This window comes from Lepisosteus platostomus, chromosome 7, assembly GCF_059453375.1.
Source record: "Lepisosteus platostomus isolate fLepPlt1 chromosome 7, fLepPlt1.hap1, whole genome shotgun sequence".
Lineage (NCBI taxonomy): Eukaryota > Metazoa > Chordata > Actinopteri > Semionotiformes > Lepisosteidae > Lepisosteus > Lepisosteus platostomus.
The window spans coordinates 56,279,034-56,306,187 of record NC_142617.1 but is presented as its reverse complement, the minus strand read 5'-3'; the positions used below and the strand labels follow the sequence as shown (position 1 = coordinate 56,306,187).

At 40.7% G+C, this 27,154-nt stretch overlaps 1 protein-coding gene across 1 annotated transcript in view; it reads right to left on the bottom strand.

Annotated features, from left to right (window-relative positions):
- The window catches only part of slco3a1a (solute carrier organic anion transporter family member 3A1a), a 69,732-nt gene extending 43,244 nt beyond the window's left edge, over positions 1-26,488 (bottom strand). Inside the window, exons 1-2 of the mRNA XM_088641354.1 lie at positions 25,213-26,488; positions 10,160-10,619 (exon numbers count right to left, since the gene is read on the bottom strand). Coding sequence (XP_088497480.1) covers positions 10,160-10,619; positions 25,213-25,368 — 616 coding nt within the window. The 5' untranslated portion in view covers positions 25,369-26,488. The remainder of the gene's footprint in view (positions 1-10,159; positions 10,620-25,212) is intronic.
- Between the last annotated feature and the right edge of the window lie 666 nt (positions 26,489-27,154).

The window sequence follows — 27,154 nt, the reverse complement described above, 5'->3', positions numbered from 1 at the left end:
TGTGCAGGCGAGAATACCAGCTGGACCCACCTCCAGTTACTTATTCACTTCAGCTTTTTCTCTGCTTTTTTCTTCCCTTTCTTCTTTTTTCCCTGCTTTACTGTAACACCACAGCCCTCTGGACCTGCTCCACTCTAACAAGAGGTGTTAGTGCTGGAATGCCTACTGAATATTCATAATACCCGGCACATTGATCAACAGAAATCACCTCCCTGTCTCTCGGAGAGGACAGAGCAATAAATCGCCTAAGCACAGACTCCCAATCTTTTTAGTTTTTAATGGAATATGTTAAAATATTGCATTTCTTACTTCTGCCCTGTGGGCAGTCATTGGCCCCTGCTGCTGTTCTCCTCCTCTGGGGAATTTGGCTCGTATTCATAAAGCTTTATCTGCACACACTTTTCAAAAAAAAAAAGGGAGAAAAAACTCAGGTTTCAAAACCATAAAGTACCATTGGATCTGCCTACAGGACCTCTTACATTGTGAAAGGAGATATTTCTGCCCCCTTTTACAGCTTCTTTGTTCTGTTTTCTTATTGCTGAAAAACAAACCAGTAATTTTGTTATGATAGCTTAACACTTTAGGAATAGGACCACGTCTGTAAGGCTGAGGACGGGGAAGAGGGAAGCAGAAGTTGTGACAGGTTTTTATCAAATTTAGTAATATCCTGATTGCTGTCAGACTTGAAATCCTAAGTGTAAAATTGCCTTTCGTCCTGTTAATTTATATCTGTATAATCCTGGTTAGCGAGGACGTTTTTTCTCTACTACAGTCATGTAACTAACTGTATGTCCAAGATTTTCTCTCATTAAAACATACCCCTATTTGAGCAAAGGAACCTCAAGTCTCCACTGGAGTCATGACAGGAACATTACAAAACCTCTATGAGGTTCACTTCAGCTAATGAATGCCTCAGTCACCTTGGCAGAGGTAATTTAAGCTGTATTTTCAAATGTCTGACAATGCAAGGTGACATTTCTCTGGCTTAAGAGCAATAATGAGCAAAATTCAGCAACTCTCCTGCCTGATTATTTTCATCTGCTTTAGTGATATTGCTGGTCACAGTTTCGTGATTTTAATAACCCAGGCAGGCAAACTATGGGAATTTTATTTTTCCCTTTTTTAAAAAGTCTATTACAGTATGTCTTCACTTTTATTCACAGCTCACAAATGATGCAAGTTGTACTGACAGCTTTAACAATACTCTGACGCACACAATTATGGAAAACATGCATTGCACAGAAGAATTCGTAAAACTTGAATTTGAGCTGACTTGAATATGACTGTTTCATTATTACAATGATAAATTACTGCAACTAATTGATTGGAACCATGTTCCCCAGCAGTTATAAAACACTAATGATTTAAAGACACATCCTAATTCTGTATTTAGACTATGACCTTTGAGAACTACAACTGTCTTCTGCGGCTCTAATGTTTTAAATTACAATACATTAAAACTGGGTGCACTCTTGCAAAGTCATCAATTGTATTTCCATCAATATCAGGTGCACTTTCTCTACTACATTCTGCTGAAACACTTGAAGAACAAAGTCTGCATCAGCATCCTGTAGACTTACAGACTGCTACTTACTGTAGGAGACCTGTAACCTAAACATAAATGAGCCACCGACAGTATAACAGCATGTACTTAAAAGGCACAAGAAGCCATTTCCAGTGCAACTACTTTTCCAGTGCAAACCTGTCTGATCCATCCAAAATAAAAACATGCACGTTTAGAAACTCATTCTCACAAGGGTTGACAATCAATTCAGAGATTAATTAGAACTAGTGCAGAACAACGATAAGGAAAGACCTTCACATAGAGCTCTTACCCCCACTGCCCTCAGGCAAGAGATACAAGAGCATACGGACACTTACCACTAGATTCTTTAATAGCTTCTACCCACAAGCAGTGTGACTGGCGAACACATTTGGCCATGCCCCTTGGATCACACCTACACCATCTACCTCATTGTAATTTTATTTATTGCACATCTGCAGTTTTTGTTTACATATGGCAATAAAGTTCAAGTTCAAGGTCTTAAAATTACATTTACAGTAGCTTGATTTCAAACATCCCTCTGAATATCTGCAGCAACATTAAAGCTGAATATGTATTTTTCAAGGTGTCATTTTTGGTGAAATGGCAATAAACTTATAAAGATGCACCTCAGCTAAAAAGCAGGTAAGGCTGGCAGCTGTGCCAAAGCTTTCTTTGATGTGCTGAAGAAAGGGCACATTTAAGTCGATTCTGCAGAGCAATGGTTTTCCAAAACAGGTACCTCAGCAAACCTTTGACTAAACCCACATTCCGCTTTATTAAGACAACAGCAGAGCATGGTTTTGAAATGAGAGAGCTTAAATGTATTGTCAACATGAACAGGTGCCATTCAGACAGATTTCTAAGTTTTATTAGATTTCAACTGTGGCCCAAAATGAGAAAATGTTCCCAGAAAAGAAATTCATGCATATTATGTTTTTAGACTTCTACAAATACTCACACACATTTGTTCATTTCTAGCTTAAATCATTCCTGTGAATTGTTTTCAGTGAAGTAGTTCCCAGTGCTCCAGCCTTGTCATAAGGTAAGTGACAGGGGGATTCACTTTCTGTGGCTAAATGCTATGAAGTAACCAATGACATCCCAGGCATGTATATGATGTTGTATTTTTTCATTACTGCAGAATTTGAAATGGGATATACTGTAAAAACTAAATTCAGAATTACAGTAATATGAATGATTTCAGCCAGATGATTCAATATTGTTCGAAGAAGAGTAGCATCACAGATTGAACAGGCTCTTTAGGTAATGTTTACTCCTGGTTACTACAGCAACAGGATGATATGTGTCATGTGACGTCCTTTCAATCTCTTCAGCTTTTATTGGAGGTCAGACTGAATTCAGCCTCCAACATCTGCACTTGACTGGGAGTCTAACAGCATAGCCCGTGATTAATCATTATAAATAATCCTCTTCCACGCCTGGTACCAGCTAAAGCATTCACATAACTATCCTGAAAGCTATTTCTCAATTATTGCTTAGTTCAAAGTGTTAATTAAAATTCCTAGACATCTATAGCCATTAACTGCAGTTTAAATGTAACCAAAAAACTGTACACAGTAGAATATGTCTAAAAGCTTTAGTGACCCCTTAGAGGTTAATGACCAGTTGAGATTTAGAGGAAATGATCTGGGATTTTTTTTCTCTCATTACATGTTGACAGTTTATTGAATTGCATGCATGCTACATCATTATTCTTAATGCTGTTCATTGTTTTATATCTTATTCTCAATGTTTAGGGTAACATGTTTAAAGAGATCTGCAGAAAGCTGACAAATCTTCACATTCACAGGTCTGTCTTGAATAACTGAATAATGCAAGGAAATAAAACATAACCCATCAAAACACATTGTTGAGTTTTAATGTCTAGGCTTTAATTGTTTAAGTTTTAATGTCTCCCCAGCACGTCTTATTTTACATACTGCTTATTCTCCGCACTAGGGTAGCTGGTAACCTCCGTAGTGAAACCTGGAGGATATCTGGGAGTTCACCTTCATTGCCACACGTTGCTGGGCAATATTTTGTCTCCTTAACTTCTTGAACAATGGCCTCCATTTATCCAAGCTGATAACACGTGAATCACATGTCTACAGCATGGGGATCAGGAGGATCAGCTGGGCACGTGGCCTCATTCAGCGGCGCTCGGCTCTCAGCTCGCTTGCTCCCAGGTCCTGCGCTGGCTCACCCCAACGTTACACTGTCGCTCACACATGCCTCTGCAGCGCTGCTCTGGCCTGACAGCGTGGGATCAACAGGAGAGTTTCCTGCGGCAGAGAGTGAACATCATCGCTGGGCATGCGCTGCCTCTCACATGTTTTACACAGACAAATATGTGCAAGGTGGCATTTCTGAATGGAGGAAGAGACTGGGTTGTGATTTATATACCTAAGATCGCAAAACCCAGCACATCTAAAAACACTAGAATGGGCAGGAAATGATTGTCTCTTTCACTGGAAACGGTCTTTCAGAGTATTGCACACCAAACTATTTCCTCAGTTGAAATGCTGAACCATAATGACATGCAGGTCCAAAAACGAATCTTTTGAATGTCGTAACATGCTATTTAATTGACATTCATTACCTCTGATCACGTCTTTCATAAAAAAGGACAAACTATGCTTCTAGTTAAACGAACCTCTTGCAAAACACAACATCATTTGTGCAACCCGCAGTTTTTAGCTAGATAAAGGAGAATTACCTCATAACAGTAAATGTTTTCAACAACGGCATTGGTAGAAAACATTGTATAAAGGAATTCTGCCAAAATGCAATATATGAGTTGTGATACAAGATCACAGCATGGAAAGTGGGCAGTGGCAACTGTTAATGCTTTCAGGTGGTCTAACAAGCTGTTGCTGTGAGTCATCTGGTCATTTTGACTCATATTCACAGAGAACTGGGTTAGAGTCTGGCAATGCCGGATCGCGGAAAATCAGACGACTGCAACTTTGTCACGAGAATTATTCCATAGACAGCTGGTTCTCATTTAAAGAGAATCAGTCATTGAAGCATACCCAACATTGAGCATAAGGAATATAACCAGGATTATCAAAAATGCTGCTTGCTAGGAGACAGATACTTACTGTATGATCAAGGTTTCACCAGGCTCCTGTATCTCCTATTTGCAGTCCATAGTATCCTTTTTTAAAGCTATCAGACAAGTTTCTTCAAAGCCATCAAACATGATGATAAAGCTTTGTGCCTTGATCTTTTGGGTTTCTTTTCAAAAATGTATTCACGACCCTTTGTGTGTCCTGCCTGCTGTCTGAATATGATGAATATGTCATTAAATTAGTAAAGGTAAGGACCATTGAGCTGCAACATCTGTGTTTTTGTCCTCTAACCACCCAGAAGCTTTAGCACATGGAAGCTGAAGTTCTTTGTTCAGTATCCCATTATATAGGGAAGCCTCTAGTTCCTGTTAAATATTAGCAACAGGATCTGTAAGGATAACAGCAATCTCATTATCTGATAAAAGGCAGAAAGGTGGCACTCTGTGAAGCAGTGACCAATTATTTTCACAGAGGCCTTTTCTTGTCACCTTGAAAACACAAAGCACCGATGAGAACAGAGATGGCAGGAATCTTTGCAGTTCTGAAAGACAAAATTGAACAGCTGATGTGCTGTTTTTTACACAGCTGGGATCCATCCCCTCGAATAGATAATTCTGTATTCTGTATAAAGGAGTTGTGATTATCAGATAAGTGATGCAAATCACAATGAGACATCCACCCATTTACTAAACAAGGCTTTAAAAAAACAGTCACAGCCAAAAGTACATTGTGTATCAATGAGCTCTGAAAGTACATTTTGTATTATAAATGTAGAACCATATGGGTGAAAAACAACTTTTAGGGTATGTGAGAAAAGTTAGGATTATGTTGAATGTAACTATCTCTTGTTTAAAGATTAAAAAGATTGACAGTCCTACTTCGAATGTACCTCCCCCCTTTCCCCCTGACAGATTCAGACACTTATGTGATCTATTTGGCAGAATGAGGAGTCTATTTGTAGAATGAATGACATTGCAGCCACAAGGGAGAATATTTTTAAATTCAGATCTTAACCTTCTGTGGAAACTCCATTTAGAACAGCAGGAAATTTGCTGTCATCATGCACCTCATAAAGAAAAGGCAGTTTTATCTGGACTCCTTCACACCTTATCAACAGGTGTCAAAAACAAATGCAATCCGAGGTGTTTGTAGATGCTGTACAGCAGTCAGTAACTGGCAGCAAAAGTGAGTACTAGGAAGGTAGCTGTGTTTATTCACTGTTTATACATATCAAGTTTGAGCCTAATTATTATGTTCAGAATAAAGGAAACTTGTGGATATATTTAAACATTTGAAAGCATATTTAAAAACTAAGGAATGTTTGTAACATATTGTAAGAACTTTTAATAAAACCTAAAACAGATATATTTATATTGAAATATATTTTAGGACCACATTAAAATTTGTATTTGTGGAAAAAACATCAAAGATTACTGTAAAGATTTATAAACATATCTTGAAAATATCTTTCATTACACTTTCAGATGCATTTGAATAAATCTCTCGATATTTACAATTGTGCAACAAACAAATACTATATATGATGTGTACTGTATTACAATTGATGGTTCTTCATATTTCTTTTCTGTATGGATCTTTACCTTGGCTGTAGGGAGAAGAAGCAGTGCTGTGGGTAACTGGTTGTAACTGGTTGTGGGCCAGCTGGGAGAGGACAGAGGATGGGAGTACTCAAATTAGAAAAAAGATAAACAGATAATCTGCAGCCTCTTCTGCACATTTTCTTTAACCTCTTCAGCCTCCTAAACAAGGTCTTCGGTGCATACTGTAGGCAGAGCAGCCTGTGGACTGTGGCAGCCATCTCATAGCAACAGACAGTCACAAGACCCTCCTGTATCACTACAAAGTATTTTAGCATTAACCTGAAGGCAACACAGGTGGTTTGTCCTGCAACTCGTTATCAACAGAAGGCTGAGCTCGGTGTCCCTGTCGTCTGTAGCCAGGGGCTCCCTAGGAGATGGGAGTGCAGACAGTGGCAGACAGAGGACCCGAGGAGGTTAACAAAACAAAGAGCCATGGAATGCGAGGCAGAGCCTGATTTGCATGATGCTCAGGTACAACCTTCACGGAGCCCTGGGTTCCCCAGCCACCGGATCACAGCCCAATGTCTGCCCTGAGGGAAGAGCTGCTTTTGACAGAGACTGCGTGCTTTATTTAGGAGACTATTATACCCCAAAGCCACTTAAGAAAGGTGGCTACTGAGGAGATAACATCCTGATCTTACTCTGCTTTCGTGTCACCTGCTTCACCCACTTAAAATCGGAAATGCAGTCAATCTTTAGGATGAAAGTTACCATGTACAGTAAATAAAAGCAATTATTATTATCTTGTCATTCTTTAATAGCAGATTGGATTTTTATCCAGCACCTTTTCACCTCTGAAACATAAAGGTGTTGATTTCCCAATCTTACATTAAAAAGAGCCACACTCAGACAAGTTTTGTCTTAATTCACCTGACATTTACTGAAGATTCGCTGGCAGCTGCCTTCGACGGCGTTCTCCTTTCAAGAACTGTAAGTAAATCAGTAAATCAAATCAGGCTTCAGAGAAAAGTCCTAAATGATCCATAACTGTGCTCCCACCCTTTGAAGATCCTTGAAAATGTCATTACTGGGGAATTACAGAACCATGGAGGTCACCAGAGCCTCTAACAGCCTCCAGGGACAGCTGAGCTCCACCTTTTGAAAATGCATCCCTCCGTCAGTCACGAATACTCTTGTCTGGGTAACAAATAGATGTAAACATAGCTGCTGTTTGCTAACCTTACTAATCCTCAATCAGTCCCTGGCGCCTGATCTCTATTATCAAACCAGTGAACTACAGCTTCATCCGACACAGTGATGGCGGTCTGGCACTCCCCTGACTGGTGCAGTGGCCATAAAAGCCCATCAGATAAAGCAGTGACACGGCTCGCTCTGGAACCACAGAGCCTGCAGCCTGCTCCTCTCCTACAGTCACCACCACTCCTTGCACTTCCACCATCTCCTCAGGGCTCGGTGCTTCTCCTTATGGTGCTAAAAGGACAAAGAGAAGCCAACTGCTCTGTCACAGAAGACTTTCAGCCCCTCTTGACATCACAGTGATGTTGGAAAATGCCTTCGCATTTTTTCCACTTTAACATTTCAATGCTTAAAACATTAAAGGCTTTTTTTGGTGAAATTGCTCACTGCTCTATGTTTTATGCCTTTTTTTGTCTTCTCTGATTGCACTATAATTTTTTAATCGGAAAGTAAAAGCTCATCCAGCACATTTTACAGGAAAGCAATGAGATTGTTACCAGAATTAAATGATTACAACATTTATTCACTTTAGTTGTAAATAAATATGTTTAAATTAATTATAACCCATTGGCTATGTAGTTAAATTTTGCATTTGATAAGGAAGCAAGGTAAAGGTTATTTGTTTTACTTATGTCATAAGATGTTTATTCAACTTTATGGTAGAAAGGAAGGCATTAATCATCAGAAGCAAAAGATGTTTCAGCATTTATGTTTTAAGGTCTTCTCCATTGTAAAAGATCTGAAAACAACAGAATGGTCTTCTTTAATCTCAGTGACATTAATATCAATAACATTAAGCTTAAATGCTCTGTAGGTGCAGGTATTAATATGTGTATACAGTATGTGGGTTATAAGTTGATTTATGCCTGACTAAAGCTACTAAAATTCACCTGCTGCCTTTACAGATTAAATTTATATCCAAGATTACACTCTTTCAACTAGACATGACAGATATCACCTCCTCTACTGTGCTAACAAATGTGTGTGTGTTCCATGTAGCAGACTCCCACGATCACAAATATGTCAGACTGGCACACTCTTATCTTATCATATAGTATGATTTACAGGTAACATAATCATGCTAAAAAAGGTTTTAGGATTCTCCTTGTGGTGTGTGTGTGTGGGGGGGGATTAAATAATATATGGCTTGCCTGAAATACAGGAATCACCACACACTAAAACGCTAATAGGAAGAAAAGATATGACAGGACCATTGGTTCAACGGAACAGGAGAAATGAACAGTAAGCAGACATGAATGAATTTCCAAAAGTTGCAGAAAGGTTAAAAGCTTACCTCAGTGCCTATTCAGAGACAATCTACTGCCATTTAAGGCACTTTCATAAAGGGCTTTGAATGCATTGTTATAATAATTGATGCCAAGGCAGCAGATGGGCAAAAAGGCTGTTATTCATTGCAAGCAGTCGGAGAAGTAAAAAGTGGCTTTTCTCTGCTTTTTTTTCCCCCACACTATACCATACTGTATGTACACGAACACCACTGTCTCCTTTTCCACTGTCCGTTAGACCCTTTCTCCTCCTTGTCTTTCAGTCAAATGTAATAATAGTAATAATAGTAGTAATAATAACAGACTAAGAGATAAAACATTAAAACACATATTGATCTGTGTTCCACCAGTACAGTTCCACCAAGCTCAAGGGAACAGCAGCAGTGGCTGGACGGGACCAGCTTCTGATATTGTTCTTATTTCACACAGAGGAACTACTGTATGTAATATAGCAGACCCCTTGTGCACACATGTGCTTTAATGTGATCCAAAGAAGCAGAAGTCTTGGACCACAGCACAAACACAGTAAAGCACACAATAAACAAAAATTAAATTAAACATGGTAAACTATGTGTCAGCCAGCTTGTGAAATGCTATATCACAATGTTTATTTACACATCACTATCCTGTGGATTTTTTATAAGGCTCCATGGACTAGTGGTCCTTTCAAAGTCTTCTCAGACATCTCTTGTGTGTGTGTCCTGTACTGTTCATCCAGTGCAATGTGCATAGGGGCAAATTAACATTGGAAAAGCTTCAGGAAATTCTATTTGTATGCAAAGGAACTGTCTTTGTCTTTTGAAATGTTTGTATAGTTTGTATATGTATTATATAGTTTAATCTCTATCACAGTTAACGTCAATGACTTCATCCCAGTGCATTTGACCATGTTAATCAAAATTCAGGTCATTAGGACTGCTTCTTTATTGACCACGTTCAGCAAGGGCCCAATCACCACTTTAACCTCAGTCAATACCAGTTACCGGGCAATCATGAATCTGCACCGGCTGATACAAAACTGCCTTTCTACGGCTGCAATGCTGTGTGCAACTGAAGTATCAACATATACTTTCTAGCGTGCCGTTAAAACTAGTGCTTTAGCAAGGCAAACATCGATAGTGCTGACGGCAAAGTACTCCAAATTGCAAAGGGCAGATTTGAGTAACTGTTGACTATGACGAGACCAACAGCAAAAATGTGGAACTTGAACAATATCTTATTCTCATCTGAATACTTACTCTATATTCGCTCACTGGTCCTGTACACGCAGGACCAAAGAAAGCAGACATGATGCCCACCATTACCACAGCTTCCTTTTACATAGCTACTATATTGGAATGCGTACCTTGCAAGTTATTAACTTTGGCATCGGATTTGGCTTCCTTCCTAACGAGGCGACAACCTCTTCTCCTTCTGCGCGAACCCGCGACCGTGCTCGGATTGGGTCGGTCCACTCACCTATATAAAGCGAGGAGTCTTTCCTCCGTACGTGGTCATCGATGTAGGACACCCCTAGCGGCTGCACCGGCGTGGCTCCGATCCCCAGGAGGACCTGCGCCCCGATCAGCAGCAGATACATCATGTTGGTGTTAGTCCTGTTCCCGCAGATAAAGCCCGAGTCCGGCCTCCCCTCGGCCGAGGAGTTGGAGCACACGTCCCTGCCCTCCTCCCCGCGCCAGAACTCCCCCGCTTCGTACTCGTACTGGTGGGTGAGGAACTCGGGCAGCGCCGACAGCAGCGCCCCCAGCGCCATGACGATGCCCCCGCAGCCGATCAGCCGCGGCCGGTGCCCCTTCGCCCCGAAGTAGCTGACGAAGAGGATGAGCGCCAGGTTGCCGATCTCGAAGCTGCTGGCGATCACGCCCACGTCGGTGCTCTGCAGGTTGAACCGGCGCTCCAGCGTGGTCAGAACGCTCACCTGCAACACAGCGGGACGTCAGGGAGCGGCAGCCTCCTCCAGACCCATCACACGCCCAACCATCCCGACCTCTTCTTTGGAAGCAGGTTACTATATTATTAAACATGACTTCACAAGCATTGGGCAAAGCCAACAAGAATAATAATAATAATAATAATAATAATAATAATAATAATAATAATAATAAACTTTATTTTATATAGCACCTCTAAAGGTGGCTTCTCAAAGAGGTTTACAGAATGACAACAACAATAAATAAAAAGAATACACAAGATAAAGCACAATTACAATATACAGAGGAGACCGTGGATGGTGGTACTAGGAAAAGCAGAGGGGTGAAGCAGAAACGGAACCGATTAATCACGAAACTACTGGAAAAATGTATGACACCACCTGTTTCTAAGATTTCCGAGGTTTTTCTGTGTTGTGCTCTTATATTGTTTTATTCCAGTCCCCCCTCTCCAAAATAAAACAGAAGCATTTCATTAGAGAAACAAATTGTGAGAGAAAAGTCAAGCTTTTAGTCAACCTAAACTGGAGAACCCAAAATTAGGACAATGAGTATAGAAATTCTTAATGCACATGGGGACAGTAGAGGGTGGGTTTATATAAAAGGAGGTTATTTAGGTGATGTAACTGGGGCACAATGAAAGTGAATGTGAGTTTTGTTAACCAAACTTCCAATTCAATGTACTGACATGCTTTGCTATGCCAGACTGAGGTGTCCTTCTGGTCCACAAGACCTTCAGCCAAACAGACAAAAGATGGAGATGGTTCAACAATGCACAGATAAAAGCCATGTTTCGACTTAAACAAGGACTTAAAAAGGGCTTTACATGCTTGGACTTGGAAGTGATTCCAATAGCACAATCCTCTGAAGCATGACAGAAAGAAAAAATAAATTTGGCTGCAGTCATCGCTGGCAGGCTGCTGGAAATCAACATATTCAAATCAGATGGATAGGAAAGAGATCTAATAACAATCATGATGCAAACCAGGCCTGTGCTTAACCTCTTGGGAGGGTGGTACTGTACATCAGAATGAGGTTTAAATGGAGCCATGTGGCATCTCCAAATTTGTATGCCGGCAAAACAAGATGTAGGTCAATACTTCTATTTCATTGTGCAGTTGGAAGTACAGCCTAAGAATTCTGTTGCTTAGGCAGATCAGAGGAAACACTAAATAACACATGCAAGTTGATCAGAACAGCATACAGTATGTGCATGAGGTTTAGTAACACTGTTCAGAACAGATCTGTGCAGCAGATCTATGCAGAGCAAAGACTCTCAAAGTCCTCTAGAGCTTCAGTCCAGCATATTTCAAGGAAAAAAATTTAAGCAACAAAATCAGAAATGTATTCAAATTATACAATTTAGAACTCAAAAGCTACCAAAAACATACTCATAAATGGCTCATCATTATCACAAACCCATACACATCTTGGGGTTTTGAAATAGATTTCTTGTAGTATTCTGCCATGTTTCAATTCTAAATAGAAATAAGCCACATTGAAAAATGCCGAAGCATCTCATGCCTTTTTTGGAAGACGGCAAGGAAAATATGGGTTGTTAAAAGTTAGACTCTTGATAGTGCTTCTTTCCCGTTAGTCTAGTATCTTGTAATGGCTTTCAGATGCTTGTCGTTACAGTGACTCTGCCAGGACTTTGTTCCTGTGGAGAAGCAGCTGAGTGGCCAGAGGAAGAAGAAACGTATTTTCTTGACTTTATTAAAAGCTGTTTCTCTGATGCTGAGGAGGACAGGAGCACGGCAGAGCTGAAAAGCACACTGTTCTGTACAGAATCTCCTCTTGGACTGGAAAATGTTTAATGGGATTAATAAACTGTGTTATTCTGACAGACAGCAGGCCTATGTTAGGAAATACAGATGTCGGAAAAACTGCAAAATTGCTGATCGTTTTCTGTTCCTGTTTATGATTGCTTATTTAACACTGTGAACTCACACATGCACAATGTCTTCAGACCTTCCCAGTATCAATGAAAGTGAAGAATGCTTTCCTAGCCTGATAAATGCAATAAAACCATTATTTTTGCAGAAACACCTGCTATCACTAGAAAGTTGCCTTGTAATCAACTTTCATGAACCACTTAATTTTTGAATGAAAGTATTGCAAAACAATACATACAGTATGTGTAGAATCTTAAAACGATACTCTGATCTACAATAATGTAGTCTACAGCATGAAGGGTTAAAAATAATAGAATGGTAAAATATCCTGTCTTTCAACCCAAAGAAAAATACAAGAAGCCTAAAAGTGTCCTTCCAAGCGAAATTCGACTTGAATCTATGGCCTAAGGTACTATTGCATGTGCTGTTTGACAAAAGTATACATTAAAGAACAGATGAGCTTGTAACACACACTTGAAAGTCAGTGCATATTAGCATAAATATCCATTTTTGAGAACAGGTTTTATCAAAGTTTACTGCCCCGGATTTAGTCCACTGTGTAACAGAACATAAATGGAAGTTGTCCAATTTCAGTAAAAAAAAAGTGTTCTTTAACTTGTTCTCTTGAGATACATAATGTATTTTTAATATGCTTAGATGTCTTTAAAGCACTAAACACATCTACTGTGAGGTTTTCATCAGTGCTGCAGGAGCAGAATAAATATAGTACTATCTTCTTACGATTAATATGGAAGATTGCCTGGGGTCCAGGGCATATGGACACCTTGTTTTGTTGTCAGCCACTGTGCTTTAAAACGCCCCCATATTTGCAGTATCAAAGACAATGACAAATTGCCCCATGTCACAGTGCTGACGGAGCTCCATCCGAGATGTCACACAAGACACCCCCTTCCCCCAGAATCCAGAAACAAGAACACACCAACAACTGAAAAGGGAAGAAACACCTTAAAACGTGACGCAAAAAAAAAAAATCTTCTTTTCTTTTGATGACTACACTTTTCAGTGTTAGTTTAAATGCAGCTCATCCAAATAACCTTTAACTACACGTGCAAACCTTTTGCACTGAAAAGTGTACATTGTGTAATCTGGGCGGGTTCACTCCTGATGTTGTGATGTGTACAGTTCAGTGTCGAGCAGGCCTTTCTAGGTGCCAGGCGCGTCCAGCATGTTGTTAGAAAGACCTTGATGAACCTGGCCCAGCATACTCATTTTGCTGCATTGGCGCATGTTTTCGTACTGCAGGAATTTTGGTCCATGTCCAGCTTCCAACAATGTGAGAGTCCAGCTCCCTTTGTCTTAGCCGGTGACATGGAGCTAGCAGAACTGCAACAGCGCATTAGCTTTGCTTCTTACCAGCTGTGCTGCATTGGTAGTTCAGCTCATTCTGATTGCACACAGGCCGTCAAGTTTAGGGTGGCAATGGAGCCCCAAATTCCCTTGACTATTTCGTTATTTGTTTGGCACAGGAGTACATTTTCTTTCTTCAGACTTAAAAATAAAAATAGATCATTAGCGTTAAGACACCCCAACGTTCAAGGCTGTGTCTTTACAAAATCGACATGTTACTTATAGTGTACCTTGTCTGTCCAGTCTGTTCTTTCGGTTAGAAGAGACAGCTTTAGTGCAATGCAGGGGAGGGGCTGCAGTTCTGGGCTTCCAGACAGACTTGCTGTTCAAAAGCTTTCACATGGATTTTATGGGACTTTCATGTTCTAAACCAAAACAGTTCAGAAGGATTTAGCTTGTGCTAAAAATATGCGGGCTTGTAATGTCTGGGAACCAACTGAAGAGCTACATCCCAACCATCTACGTCCTTATACCATTCTTTAGCCTCTATTTTTAAATTATCTTTTTTCAGAAAAAAAATCTTGTTCAGTTTCCAGATCATTTCCCAACACTGGCATCACCTCTGCACCATCATTTTTCTTTTGACTTTCCATAAGAAACATTGAAATACATGGTTTTAAGAAGGAACAGGCAGCGTGGCCTGGTTCAGACAGCTTTTCTAAATATCATTTCAGAAACAGGGGGTGTGAAACAGTTTAAAAAGCCAGCACTGCAATTCAGTCTGCAATGTCAGTCTCGGAAAAAGACAGAGAACAGACTCAGGATACAATCTGCTCTAAAGTTCCAGGAATCATCCCGTGATATTTCTTTTTCTTTCCATTTCCATTTATAGTTGCAGACTAATGTACCCTAACATCCACAATCACTCTGTTAATAAACTTTCAACCATTAGCTATGTAAGCATTGCTATGAGAAGCAGTGTAAAGCATATCCCATTCCAAGCTTGGAAACTAAGACAATCTACATTAATATCTTCTCATATATCAATGCAAAATATACAAATATTGGAAACTGAACACCTAAGAACCAGACACCACAGCAAAACCCAGTAGTATAAACTCAGATTCTGTAACGTTCTATAAAATATGTGCTTCTGTCTTATTTAATAGGTTATGACACAATATACTACTGTTCAACTTCCTTTTTGCAAACAAAACCAAACAGAATGACAGTAGTATGCTCTTTTTGCACTGCTATAGTCCATTCTCACAGCATCATGGGAGTACAGCACTTCATGTCCTTGTCAGCGCCAAGGGTAGTGCTTCAGTAGTCTCATGACATCATTGTCTACAGGCTCATGAGTGTAGAAAAAAATAATAACTCACAGTGACTGACCTTAGTTTAGATTTCTTAAAACTAAACTACCTGCATACCCTGTTCAGACATGTCTGAAATGTTTTTAATTTATACAAAAGGTAATTTGTGGGATACAACTTAAATCAGCAAGTAAAGCCATTATTATTATTATTATTATTATTATTATTATTATTATTATTATTATTATTAAAAGCTATCAGAAATGGACCTTAATTGAATCGGTGAATTCTAATCTTTATTCCAATATTTAGTTGTGTCAACGTTTGATTTTTTTTTTCAAATGTTACTGCAGATTACTAATGCAGCATTCAAACAATTCTCTTCGCTAAATTATTAAACCACTTGAAATGGGTTTGGGTAATGTTCTGTAGAGACCGGCAAAGATAACAAATTGAACAAAGGTCTTCTCCTTGAATTTTTTTGGGTTTTATTATATACCTACCCAGTTTGGAATTGTCAATCATTTTAAAGACTGTCAGAGCTGCTCATGACTTCACGCGCTACAGTCCCCAAAGGGCCTTGCAGGAGAGTTAGCAGGGATTCGAAAAGCAGCACACCTGCCGCTGCCCCCTTGTCAGAGTGACAAGAGTTATTGTTTTACTGAAAGCTAAAAGGACCAGGCCTCATGAATGCCTACCGTTACCATGGCAGCACTCAGCCAATCACGCAAGACTTCTTGGGGAATTCTGGTCATGGCAGGCTAGTCACATGACCCAGCATCTTGTCCAAAGAACTTTACCAATTGCCTTAACTGGATGAGCCACTTAATGAAGTCTATGTTATGAAGAGGTTTGATGGATATTTTTCATCAATATGCAAATAGTAGCTGTAATGTTCTGGCAGAAACAAAATTCTGGCCTTTTATGTGCCTTTGAAATAGTAAAATCACACATGGCAAACTGTTTACCAGTGTTGAAGCCAGTCCATATGTGTGGACCTAAAGTCATAACAAATGCAAGTGAATTTAAAAAAACTAAAATAAGTCATTAAACACGAGGGATCGTGAAAGGCGCCCTCAGTGGGCCACCTTGAGGAGGCCTAGCAATTTTTCTCCACCCTGTTTTCTCCTGAGTGACTCTCCATGGCACAGACAGTCAATCTCAGCTCGGACACACATCAGCCCAGAGCCGGGATGTGGCTGCACACCAGGCCTGGGATGTGGAAGGGGCTGGGGCACATCACCATCTGCTTCAGTTCTCAGAACCTGTGCCAACAGCTGCAACCTGTCGCTGGCGTCTCTGTGATGCCCAGCATTGCAAATCAGCTCCAGCTTCCTTCTCAAGATACCAGACTGATGACTGCCTGCTTTGTAGTTGCGTGACCAGTAATGTAATGAGGACTGAGTATAGTACAGGGTGTTCTAGCTGAGGCATGCCCGCCTGGCTCCCTTAGAACAATAGAGGAAGGGGGTGAGGGGGTCGATGCCATTAACACCGTACAGTATCTTCGCTTGACAGATTTCATTGACACTACCCAAGGCCCAAGAAAGTCAAAACACCTCAAAATCTGTTGCTGTGCGATGCCACGTGCTTACAGGAACTTCCAGAGTTTTGATTGTGTTTGGGTTCTGTCCTATTGTAGACACAGGTGGCTTCACAAATTCTAAACAAAATAACACCCTTCACAACACTCCTTCGAGCTGAAGAGTGAAACATTCCACTGAGGAATGAAATATGACTGTCGGTAAATGTGGGCCCACAGATCACCTCTGGTCCACAGATCACATTCTTGAGCTCCTTTAGCTCTTGACTTTCATTAAATCCTTCTTTAAATTCTACACCTTACGTAATCCTAGCCCATCACATTAAATGAGCTGTTACCGCAGTATACCTCTAAATCGCGTACTGCGTTATAGAATGCTCCGAAAGATTTGTCTTTCACCGTAAAGTCTGGTAACAAGAAACTGAACAAACTTAGCAAGTCTAGGTTACCCAAGTCTGCTTACTGGCTAATCTTTGCCCTCCAAACTACATCATCTGCTTTAAATGTACAGTACAATATCAACCTCACCTACTGTTTAACAGCATTGTACTTATAGCTGCCAGCACTTTATTGAAGCAGAACACAGAATGTCATCCAAGTGCTTATCCAGCAAGTGGATGCTGCCCTGGCCAAAAACTGATCCGAGGTCATAAGTGCTGAGCGAAAGACCACTTTGCCTTTGCACCAGTGTTGATGACGTGGTTGAAACCTGCTTAATGAATTATAGAATTTGGAATGCTTTCAGTTCAAAGTGCCTTAAACATCAGCTTGTGAAGTAAATTAAAAATTATCTCTGACCCAAACAACACACTTGGAACCCTTGCTTACTTTATATACTGTATGTGCCAGGACCCACAACATACCTTCACATATTTCTGCTAAAAGGCACTCATGTTCGTTTCACAGACAACTGTTGAGATTAACCCTATTTAGTGACCCTCGGTATCTGAATTATCCTAACCTGTTGCTCCAAACAAGGTAGTAACTGTCTACTCTGTTCTTCCTTGGGAGCTGTAACAGAGGACGTGCTACGATAAATTTCATACTCAAAAGACAGCACATGACAAGGACACTTGCTTTCAGGATGCTGTAGTATGACAAGGGACACTGGGGAAGAGACAGGATGAGTGTGTGCTTGTCTGTGTACAGGTCTCTCCTTGCATCGCAGGTGGTGAAACATTTTAGACAGAAGAAACCACACCACACTTTTGTCACTGACCACAAAAAACTACACAACCGACCGAAAGCTTGAGTCAATTCACTGCTCTAGCATATGAGAGCAATTATCTCCTCCTAATGTGCAATAACCACTACAATTTGTTTTACCAAATTAAATTTTATGAGAAACAATAACATTTTAGAGCTGCGCATTTGGGCTGTGTATTTTTGTGGGAACTATTGATTACTTCTTGTTAAAAAAAAAGACTCTTTGGTCTAAAATAGTAGAATTGGCACCACTGAACTACAGTTCTGTTGTTAATTTTGAGGTACCCTGCACAGAGCACATACACCAGAAGATATATTTCTTGTAAACTTAACTGGAGAACTGTGTTAGATACTGATGCAAGAGCACAAAGCTAGGATACTAATTTCTCCTTTTTAGACGTAAAGAATAATCCACCACAATACAGATTACTGTTTAATGAAATCAAGTTTGATCACTATTAATGCAAGTTTATCTTCGACCGCCTTTTCCCTTTCTAAAATGACACTTAATTCAATACAGGCATTTCACAGACTCTGAGGACTATGAAGTCTTGAAAGCAATGATACAGGCAAGTGATTTTGTTCCTGTGGCAGAGTGCCAAACTAAATAAAAGCTACATAAGTAACCAGTCTGAAATGCTGTATTAAACTAAAGTGAGAGATTGTCTGCAATCATGCTACAATATTTCTTACTGCAATGCACAAGTGAATTTAGTGAAGCATTAGAAGTGAAAATCTTGCAGGAAGTGTTTTTAGCTGTCCTTCTCAGAATGCCAACGAATAACCAGGTTAAACACAGTAAATTACCTGTTTTGTACATGGGCTGACATACCAATAGTTACCCAGGAGACTCAGTAAGTAGCAATTTAACAAAGAAAGCTGTGGAGCTACACTGGATGTAAGAAAATACCCCGCAGTCAATTCAAAATACAATTTGAAAAATAATTTTTGCTTTGTTTTAAGATTTTATCTGCATAGGTAAATTTATTTCGGGGAGGGTTTTCAAGCCATAAATGCTGTTAGGTGTTTTCAAGAGGAAACTACGGACCTGTAGTAATTGCTGTGCATTGTGTTTTGTGCTGTTGAATTGTTATTGCATGGTTTCACTCTTATAAAGACACGACACTACCTCTATGCATCAAAACAGCAGAAAAGAGTTTGGCACCTAACTCACTTCAGATTCCACAAGGGGTGTAGGCTTAATATTTATTATCCCAGATACCTGAGTAACATCAGTGGACATATAAACAAACAGGCTGAATAATCAGCAGCACTGGAACATTTTTGGTAGTTGAGGCTGCGTGAGTTGTATTTTTTGAATGGATGCAGCTGTTGAGTACTATTCACATTTCACTATATAAGCTGATGACTATAAAAGCTACTGTATAAAGCCTGCCTTATATTTGGAATACAAACCACAGTCTCATTAATTCCCATAGGTTTTCTAGGATCCTCAAAATCGTGGCCTATTGTTGATCTAGAAACCTGTAGCCCTCCTGGTCAACACTGAGCCTAACACGTAAAGATTTACTGATACTTAATGTGCAGTCGCCATGTCTGCATTGTGCGCCCAAAACAATGAAGCAGAAAATAATGTGATTTGAAACACTATGGCTCGCCTTCCATCTACCTCACATCTCATTTTTTACCCAGCATGCTTCAGGAGACTTTGCCGCTATTGTCGTAGGATTGTAGCATGATGGGACGGTAAGTCCTTTTCCAAGCTGACTCTTACTGCAATCATGGGTTTTTATCTCGCCCTTCTACCACCTATGGCACATCTGACCCCAGTGGCTCCGCTTTAAAATCACGCCAGCTTGTGAATGAAGTGGATCCCAGAGGATTGAAGGAAAAAGTAGAAGATAAGAACAGTTATAAATGTCGGGAGGCCATACGGCCAACACAGCCCGTTTGGCTTTTGGTGGCTAATTGATCCAAGGATCTCATCCAAGCTGTTTCCTGAAAGAAGCCAAGGTGTCAGGTTCAACAACACGGCTGGGTAGGTTCCATACTCTTACATCCCTTTGGATAAAGATTTGCCTCCTGTTCTGGGTTTTAAATGTACTTCCCCATGCTGCAGATTCCACTTGCGCCCTCTGGCTCGAGTTTTACTGTTCATTCTGAAGACGTTCACTGGGTTGAGCCTTTGAGGATTATCAGGTCCCCCCCGAATCTTCTCTGTTCTGCACTAAGAAAGCTCAGCTCTTCAGTCTGTTCCTTTCATTCCTGACTTGCATCTTGTTGCTCTTCTCCAGATGGACTCCAGGGCAGCAACATCTTCTCTATAACACGGCGACCAAATCTGCACACAATATTCTGAAGATTGTTTGAGTCTTATAAAAAGTAACATAACATCGCTTGATTTAAATTCTGTGCTTTTAACTATGTATTGTGTATCATTTTGTTTGGCATTGCTATTGCTTTCCTCCCATTGTCTGGGGCAGAGAGCAGGGACTGCCGTGAAGGTTCTCACAAGGTCACTGGGTTCCCCGCAGAGCTCTCCCAGGTTCAGGGAATGCAAACTGGGTGGGTGTTATTTGAATGGGAGAAACAGGCTGACCCACATGCAGGCTCAGGTTGGCTAGCCTTAGGTGTCTATTGAGTAGGCAAGCGCAGGAACTCTGAAGGACCTGAATTTGCAAAACAAACCTTAATCCTTGTATACGTTCAAGTGGGTAGCTACGTCAGCATGCATAGGCTGCAAAGGAACAAGTAAAGGCTTATTCCATGGTTTATTCTTCAGGTGTCGCCTGAAGAAGACTCCACAGCCGAAATTTGTATTTTTTTTTTCTTTTCAGCGTGGAATAAACCTTTACTTGTTCCTTAGTCCTTGTATTACACCCTCTCTGTATTAGTCATTTGTGGAAGGAAGATCTAACTGTTTTACAAAATGCCAAATAAATCATCCCACCTGTCCAGGTTATCACATCTCTGAGAAAGTGTTCACAAATTTCCCAGGATACAGAAAAACAATGTCCCAGCTGCACAGACGACTAGAGAAGAACATAAGAAGAGAAGAAGAGGCCATTCAAGTTTGACAAGGTAGGGGCAGGTATGAGGCCGATGTTTAGTTATTTATCATGTGTGAAATATAGGCTTACAGCCCTACATTTCAACATTTCTTCTTAAACCACCGAGAAAATTCCCAGGCAGAAAACCACCAAGATGCCCAGACAAGTCCCTTGCTGATACTGGTGGCAGAAACAGAAGGCTGAAAGTTTCCATTAACAGAAAGCTGGGAGCTGGGAAATAAACATGAGGTATAAATGCAATGCTAGTCTGCACTGTTCAAACACCCCAGCCTGTCTCTTTCCTCATTATTCATGCTGCACGATATTCATAGTTTAATGACACAGTGCGGAAGAATGATGGCAATGTCAGGCCTGAAGCTGTTGGCTCCAGAGATGAGTCAGTGTGGGGGGACTGGAGGGAACCTGTACTGTAATTCTGCTTTACAGTAAATGTTCAGAGACACACAATGAGACCTTCATTAGCTAGGAATCATTTATTTCAAGAAAAGCTAATATGTGTGTGGTTATGTTGTTTGTATAGTATATACGGTGCACACAAAAGCTGTTCCTTTCCTCTGGGGAAAAGTCTGCACAGATTTTGCCTGTAAATGCTGAGGCTACCGCTGTCTAACGACATTTAAGGACTCGTAGAGGAATTTCACCTTCAATTAAATGACAGAAAGAAATTCTAGAGGTTGCTGGCTGTTTTTAATGAATCTGACAAACCCTAAAACCTGATTTTTAAAACCTGGTAGGAGACTGTATGTCTATTACATGCAAGAATATTATTGAAATGAAAGTCTAGGAAGACCTCTGAAATTATATCCATGTTTATGCAGAAGAGAAAAACTCAGAACAACAATGTCAACACATGTCTTGCTGTTCTGCTTTTAAGTAGTGTTTTCCAGTGCATCTAATTTCAACATATCATGATTTATTTCATCAACAACATGCATTTCCGCAACCACATGATTTAAAAACTCTAATACGTTTTAAACCAGAACGACAAAATAAGTACTCCTTCTGTCATATATTATGTTTGCAACTGAACAGACGCAGGCAGCCAGATGTGTCTTGTGATTATAAATGATCAGTTCGGCTGTTCTCAGTGCCTGGCATGTTCCAAAACAGAGACAAGGAAAGACCATGACAGCAAAACAGAACTTTTAAAAAAAAAAAGCTCCTAAATTTACTGTCTGAGAAGTACCCATCTCGAAGGCTACTAATACTCGTGCTGGCTGAACTCATTTACTTTACAATATCGCAGTGCTTGTCTTCAGGCAGACCATAAGGGCTGCTGAAAATGTAAAAAAGTGCCACACTGTACATGAATACAAAAAATACTGAACCAAGGGCAATTTTCGAAAGTAAATTTAAACTCAAATGTTCAAATACTCTGAGCACAGACAATTATTAGCTACTCAACAATGATCTCATGTTTTCTATATCAGGCACAGACAACTTGAATCATATTTAAATATGCAAAGGAGAACCCAGAAGTTGGAGAACTAAAAAGAAAGAAGACAAAACACAAAGACTGGGCTGTGGAGCCTTAATCAGGTGTTTTTTCTTTATTAATTGTTGGCTTTGGTCTTGTTTCTTTGCAGCTCGCACGCCGCACAGCTCCCCACTCGAGCCTCTGTAAACGGAGGCGATCAAGTCATTTTGCAAACACACGAACGAATCCTCTCTTAAATGTACACCTGCAAGTAGCGCTGAGGGGTATTTCTGAATGTCCTTGAAAACCATGCATGTTTCACGCTCAGAATATTTGCCTCTAGAATCTGTGAAAACCTGCTAATGTTTTAATGACAGAGGCAAGTGAGTCACACACTGTCACCCAGAAAACAGGGCAAGATCACAAGCCTTCATGAATTTATCAAGTGTCTGGCTTTTCAGTCACGACGGCAAACTCTATCTAAGGAGTTCTCCACCTATCAGGTCACCAATCCACCACATGCATGGGGTCCAGAGTTGTACTTTGCTACTCCGTATCATTGGTCTCACTCTTGAGAGAAACACCCAAACAAGATCTGCCTAGCTGCCTCTCAGAGGATACTCTGAGCAAGAAATTCAATTCACCAGCTGTGAGGTGAGGAAAGAAAAAAAAATAAAATAAAAAGCAGCACAGAGACAAAATCAGTGTCTTTATCAGAATGGCCTAGAAGTTAAAGCAAACAGATCTTAACATCTCCTTCGAAAGCTGGAGGACTGCAAACTGAAGAAAGTAAAAAAAAATGTGGTTGTCCTGTCTTCCACTCAAAAGTCAGTTTCTTAGCATCAAATCTCTTTTCCCATGGTTTAGAGGTTGTGTGGCGTGGTGGCACAGAACAACTGATGCTTTTTGCTCCAAAGGTGGCCAGTGCCTTTCAGCTAAGGATCACTGATTTCCCCAGGGAGCTGCTGGGATATTACTTGATCTATGTAGCAGCGATTAAAGACGCAACTGTATCCTGCGCCAACATCAAGGCGCATTCTGATACTAGGAATATCTTTATGTTGGAGAAACACAACGACTTTTTCTGGCTGTCATCTCGTCTTTAAAGGCTGCAAATTCATTCACGCCTTCCCTCGTTCATAAGAAAATCACTGTGGCGGACAAGTCTTTTCCTCTCATACCATGAAACAAGCTCTAGGCCTCAAGCCACTACAATGTACTGTATTATTAAACTGTTATAACGTAGAGATAATGTTTTTGGAGCTACTTCTCTGGGCCATTTTATTTTGTTTCACCTTTTAAAGTGCTAATGAAACCACACAACCCATGAGTTCAGTAACCCGTAACAACAGCTTTGACTGTCGGGGAAAAGTTACAGTAGCTGACTTTTATGTTCGATTGAGGACTCTTTTCTCAGCAATCTCAGCTAAGACCCTATAGTGTTTGTAATATATTGGCATTTCACTCGTTCTAGGACAGAAACAGGCATGCAGGATGGCTCTTTTGGGTCCAAATTGAAACCCAATAACCTACATTCAGAAATTAATGCAGGAGCACATCCCACACGGTCTCTCTTCTCCGAGGCAGCAGGCAGCAATTAGGCGGTACAGTGATAACAACTGAATAGTTTTTCATGTCGGTTTTATATTAATGTTACAAAAAGTGTCCATGAAAACATTTAGGTAGAAGGTCAACACCTAAATCCATGAGATCATTAGAAAATCATCTTAGCAGATACTCTAGGGTCTGTAGAAGTATATGAAACACAAACGTTAATAACTTTTTCATTACCTGGACGTTAACATACAGTTAGGTATCTACAGAAATGAACAGTAATAATGTAGTCTCCCAATAACCCTTTTTAAATAGCGTTATAATCTATACGTATCCTATATTGAGCTTGAATGCAATTCTTAAGTTTTCTTCAACCTTGCTCACGAGTTACATCACTGTCTTTAGTAGGAAGACGGGAAGGCTGTACGGATTTTTCGTTTTCCACATCTCAATTAAAATAAGAGGTTAATCAATTTGTTAGTAGCATCTTCCCCCGTTCTGCCCTGAACAGTAAATGTCCGCGTCTGAGATATGGGAAGTCTGAATGTGTAAGAACAACAAAAATCGATTTTAAGGGAATCTGTTTTTGATCTAATTGATCAGTACAGCATGCCGAGTGCTAACAGTCACCTGTGCGTCCTTTCGACATCCTCCGCAGTTCCGTCCACGGAGTTGTCAGTGTTCAATACGGCGAACACTTCGCAAGCTCTGGAGCACCCCATACGTGTGGAGAGCAGGCTAAACACAAGATACTATACACATCCTGCTACAGGCAAGCGTAGGTACATTTCTCAAAAAGCTCCCTACAAGAACGTAGGATGCCAGCATTATCCAACGTACTGTAAAGAATTTCACTTGCATATTGTCATATCGCTAATAGAGACGCACTCTTCATCCAAATCCAAGCTCAGCGCATACTGCGTATACAGTTGAACTCCTGGATGGCTTAATACGGAAAACAGATGCAAATACAACTGAAAAGAGACGAGTAACCTTGACACCTTCACACAGTGCCTGTTAAAAACCTATTCTCTCGATGCGCAGTTCCCACTAGCGTACATTATTAAGTGTCGCTCGACAGTGGTTGCAGCCTCACCATCGTCCTACTGTGCCGGTACACAACGTAAATGGAGCTCAAGTTTACATTTTGCCCAAATGGCAAGATAAAAAAACGCAAGGAAAGACTGCGGCAGAAAGAGAAGATAAATTAATCAAACCGGTATTTTATAAGAGGAAAGGGAATCAAGCAGGTTTTGAAATGAAGGGCTACATATACAGTTATACTGTACGATTATGCAAAAGGCGTACTTACCAGGTAAGCGCCAACTGTACCCTGCGCCAACATCAAGGCGCATTCCGATACTAGGAATATCTTTATGTTGGAGAAACACGACGACTTTTTCTGGCTGTCATCACGTTGAATGTCCCCGGCGCTACGATCAGCGGACCTCTGTTTTTTCACCTGCATCCTTCGCAGCGTGTAGTAACCTCACTTAGTTTGTAGTCTTTTCAGCGAGGGTCGCAGACACAGATAATGCCAGATATCGGATATAAACGCATACAGACACAGAAAGACGCCGGTTCCGTATTTGCTCTGCGCTGTCTCCAGTTTCTGTCCCCCCCCCACCCACCCCCCAGCCTTTTCTACTACACTCTGTGTATTACAGTCGCAAAGACTGTAATTTCACAGCCTCCAGAACACGGTCCTTACTGCACATTGCCACCTCGACGATAAACTGGAAGGCACGCAGGAACACACGAACTCCCCAGTTGGTTTCTTGCGGATTTGAGAGAGTGAAGGACGCCGGCTTCCCTGACTCGCACGAGCATGTTTTAAGAGCCGACCCGATCCAAAAACAGAAAGGCCAGAGCGTTTAACCCGGGGCGGATATTCAGCAGCAGCCTCGCACGCCGCCTGTATTCAAGGCTTGCATGACATTTTCTTCGCCTGCGTGTGCCTTGTGTGTGTGTGTGTACACTATCCCCCCCACTGACGGCGCGATCGGTGCCGCCTCCTCTCGCCGAGCTCGGACAGTGCAGTGGCGCTGTGTCGCGCGCGTCAAATTCCCAGCAGCGCAGCTCTTCCAGAAAGCTGCTCTGGTCACCGCCAACAGCGGATCAAGTGTTGTTATAACGCGGAATATAGCAGGACTTTCAACGTCCTAAATAAAGTTTTAAGAATAAATATAAAATGCATGCGCATAACCCCTAAAAAGACCAGTAACTGCCATATCATTACATGAAAACAGATATACGACAATATACTGTACACTTATGTATGTAAAATGTATTGAATATACCGCTGTTGCGTGTCTCTGAGAAATGTTTTCACTATATTCTACTTACGTCACAACATGGCTCCAGTAAGCCAAAATTCGAATTCCAAGATTATGTTCTGTCTTTGTTAAACACATATTTATTTTACAAATAAGCTGTTTCCTCAGTGATAACTACATCACCAGCTATTATTTGCTTAGCTGGCCATAGTAAGCATTCATTTATTAGTCAAACTTTTACCCATTTTTACGGCTGAGCGTTTTTACTTTGAATGAAATACCTCCCTCGAGGATACAACCACAGTGCCCCACCCGAGATGTTCACCGCTGTGCCCAATGCTATGAACGATTTTATTCCATCAGAATATCGGCTCTTAATTTAAAGAAAACACAAAACGTACAGTATACTACAGACTAAGGCTCACTCCCCACCTTCCCAAATCCCACCCCTTTCCCACTTTGTTTTGTGGCTCTCCAAGTTGCTCAAACATCATTTATAGCGAATTAGGAAGGAAATGTCGGCCCTGGAAAGACCACTTCCTAGGCCTATCCCTAAGTGAAGTCAAAATGAAATTTACGGTAACAATAAGCAGCTCCACCCGACACAATAAGCAGCTCCACCCGACTCAATAAGCCTGTTTTTTTTGCTTATTTTTTTTGGCTCCCTACCAGTCCCAAGTCTCGTCAACTTTGGGGCTGTTCTTTGTGGCCTGGTGATTACAGTAGTGAGCAGGGATAAGAATCATACAGCAGCTGTTCAGACTTGATACTCATGAACTTCATACTCATATTGGAACCTGAACTTATTTGCTCTTTTTTAATTCACCGCCACACATGCCCATGTTTTGAATGTAGACTAAATAACTGTTTCAAAGAAAAGAATCAGACTGCATCTATAATTATGCAATATGGTTGATTGATTGGCACATAATCATACAAGGCACACACTTAATATGGCTCATAATCATACAAGGAACA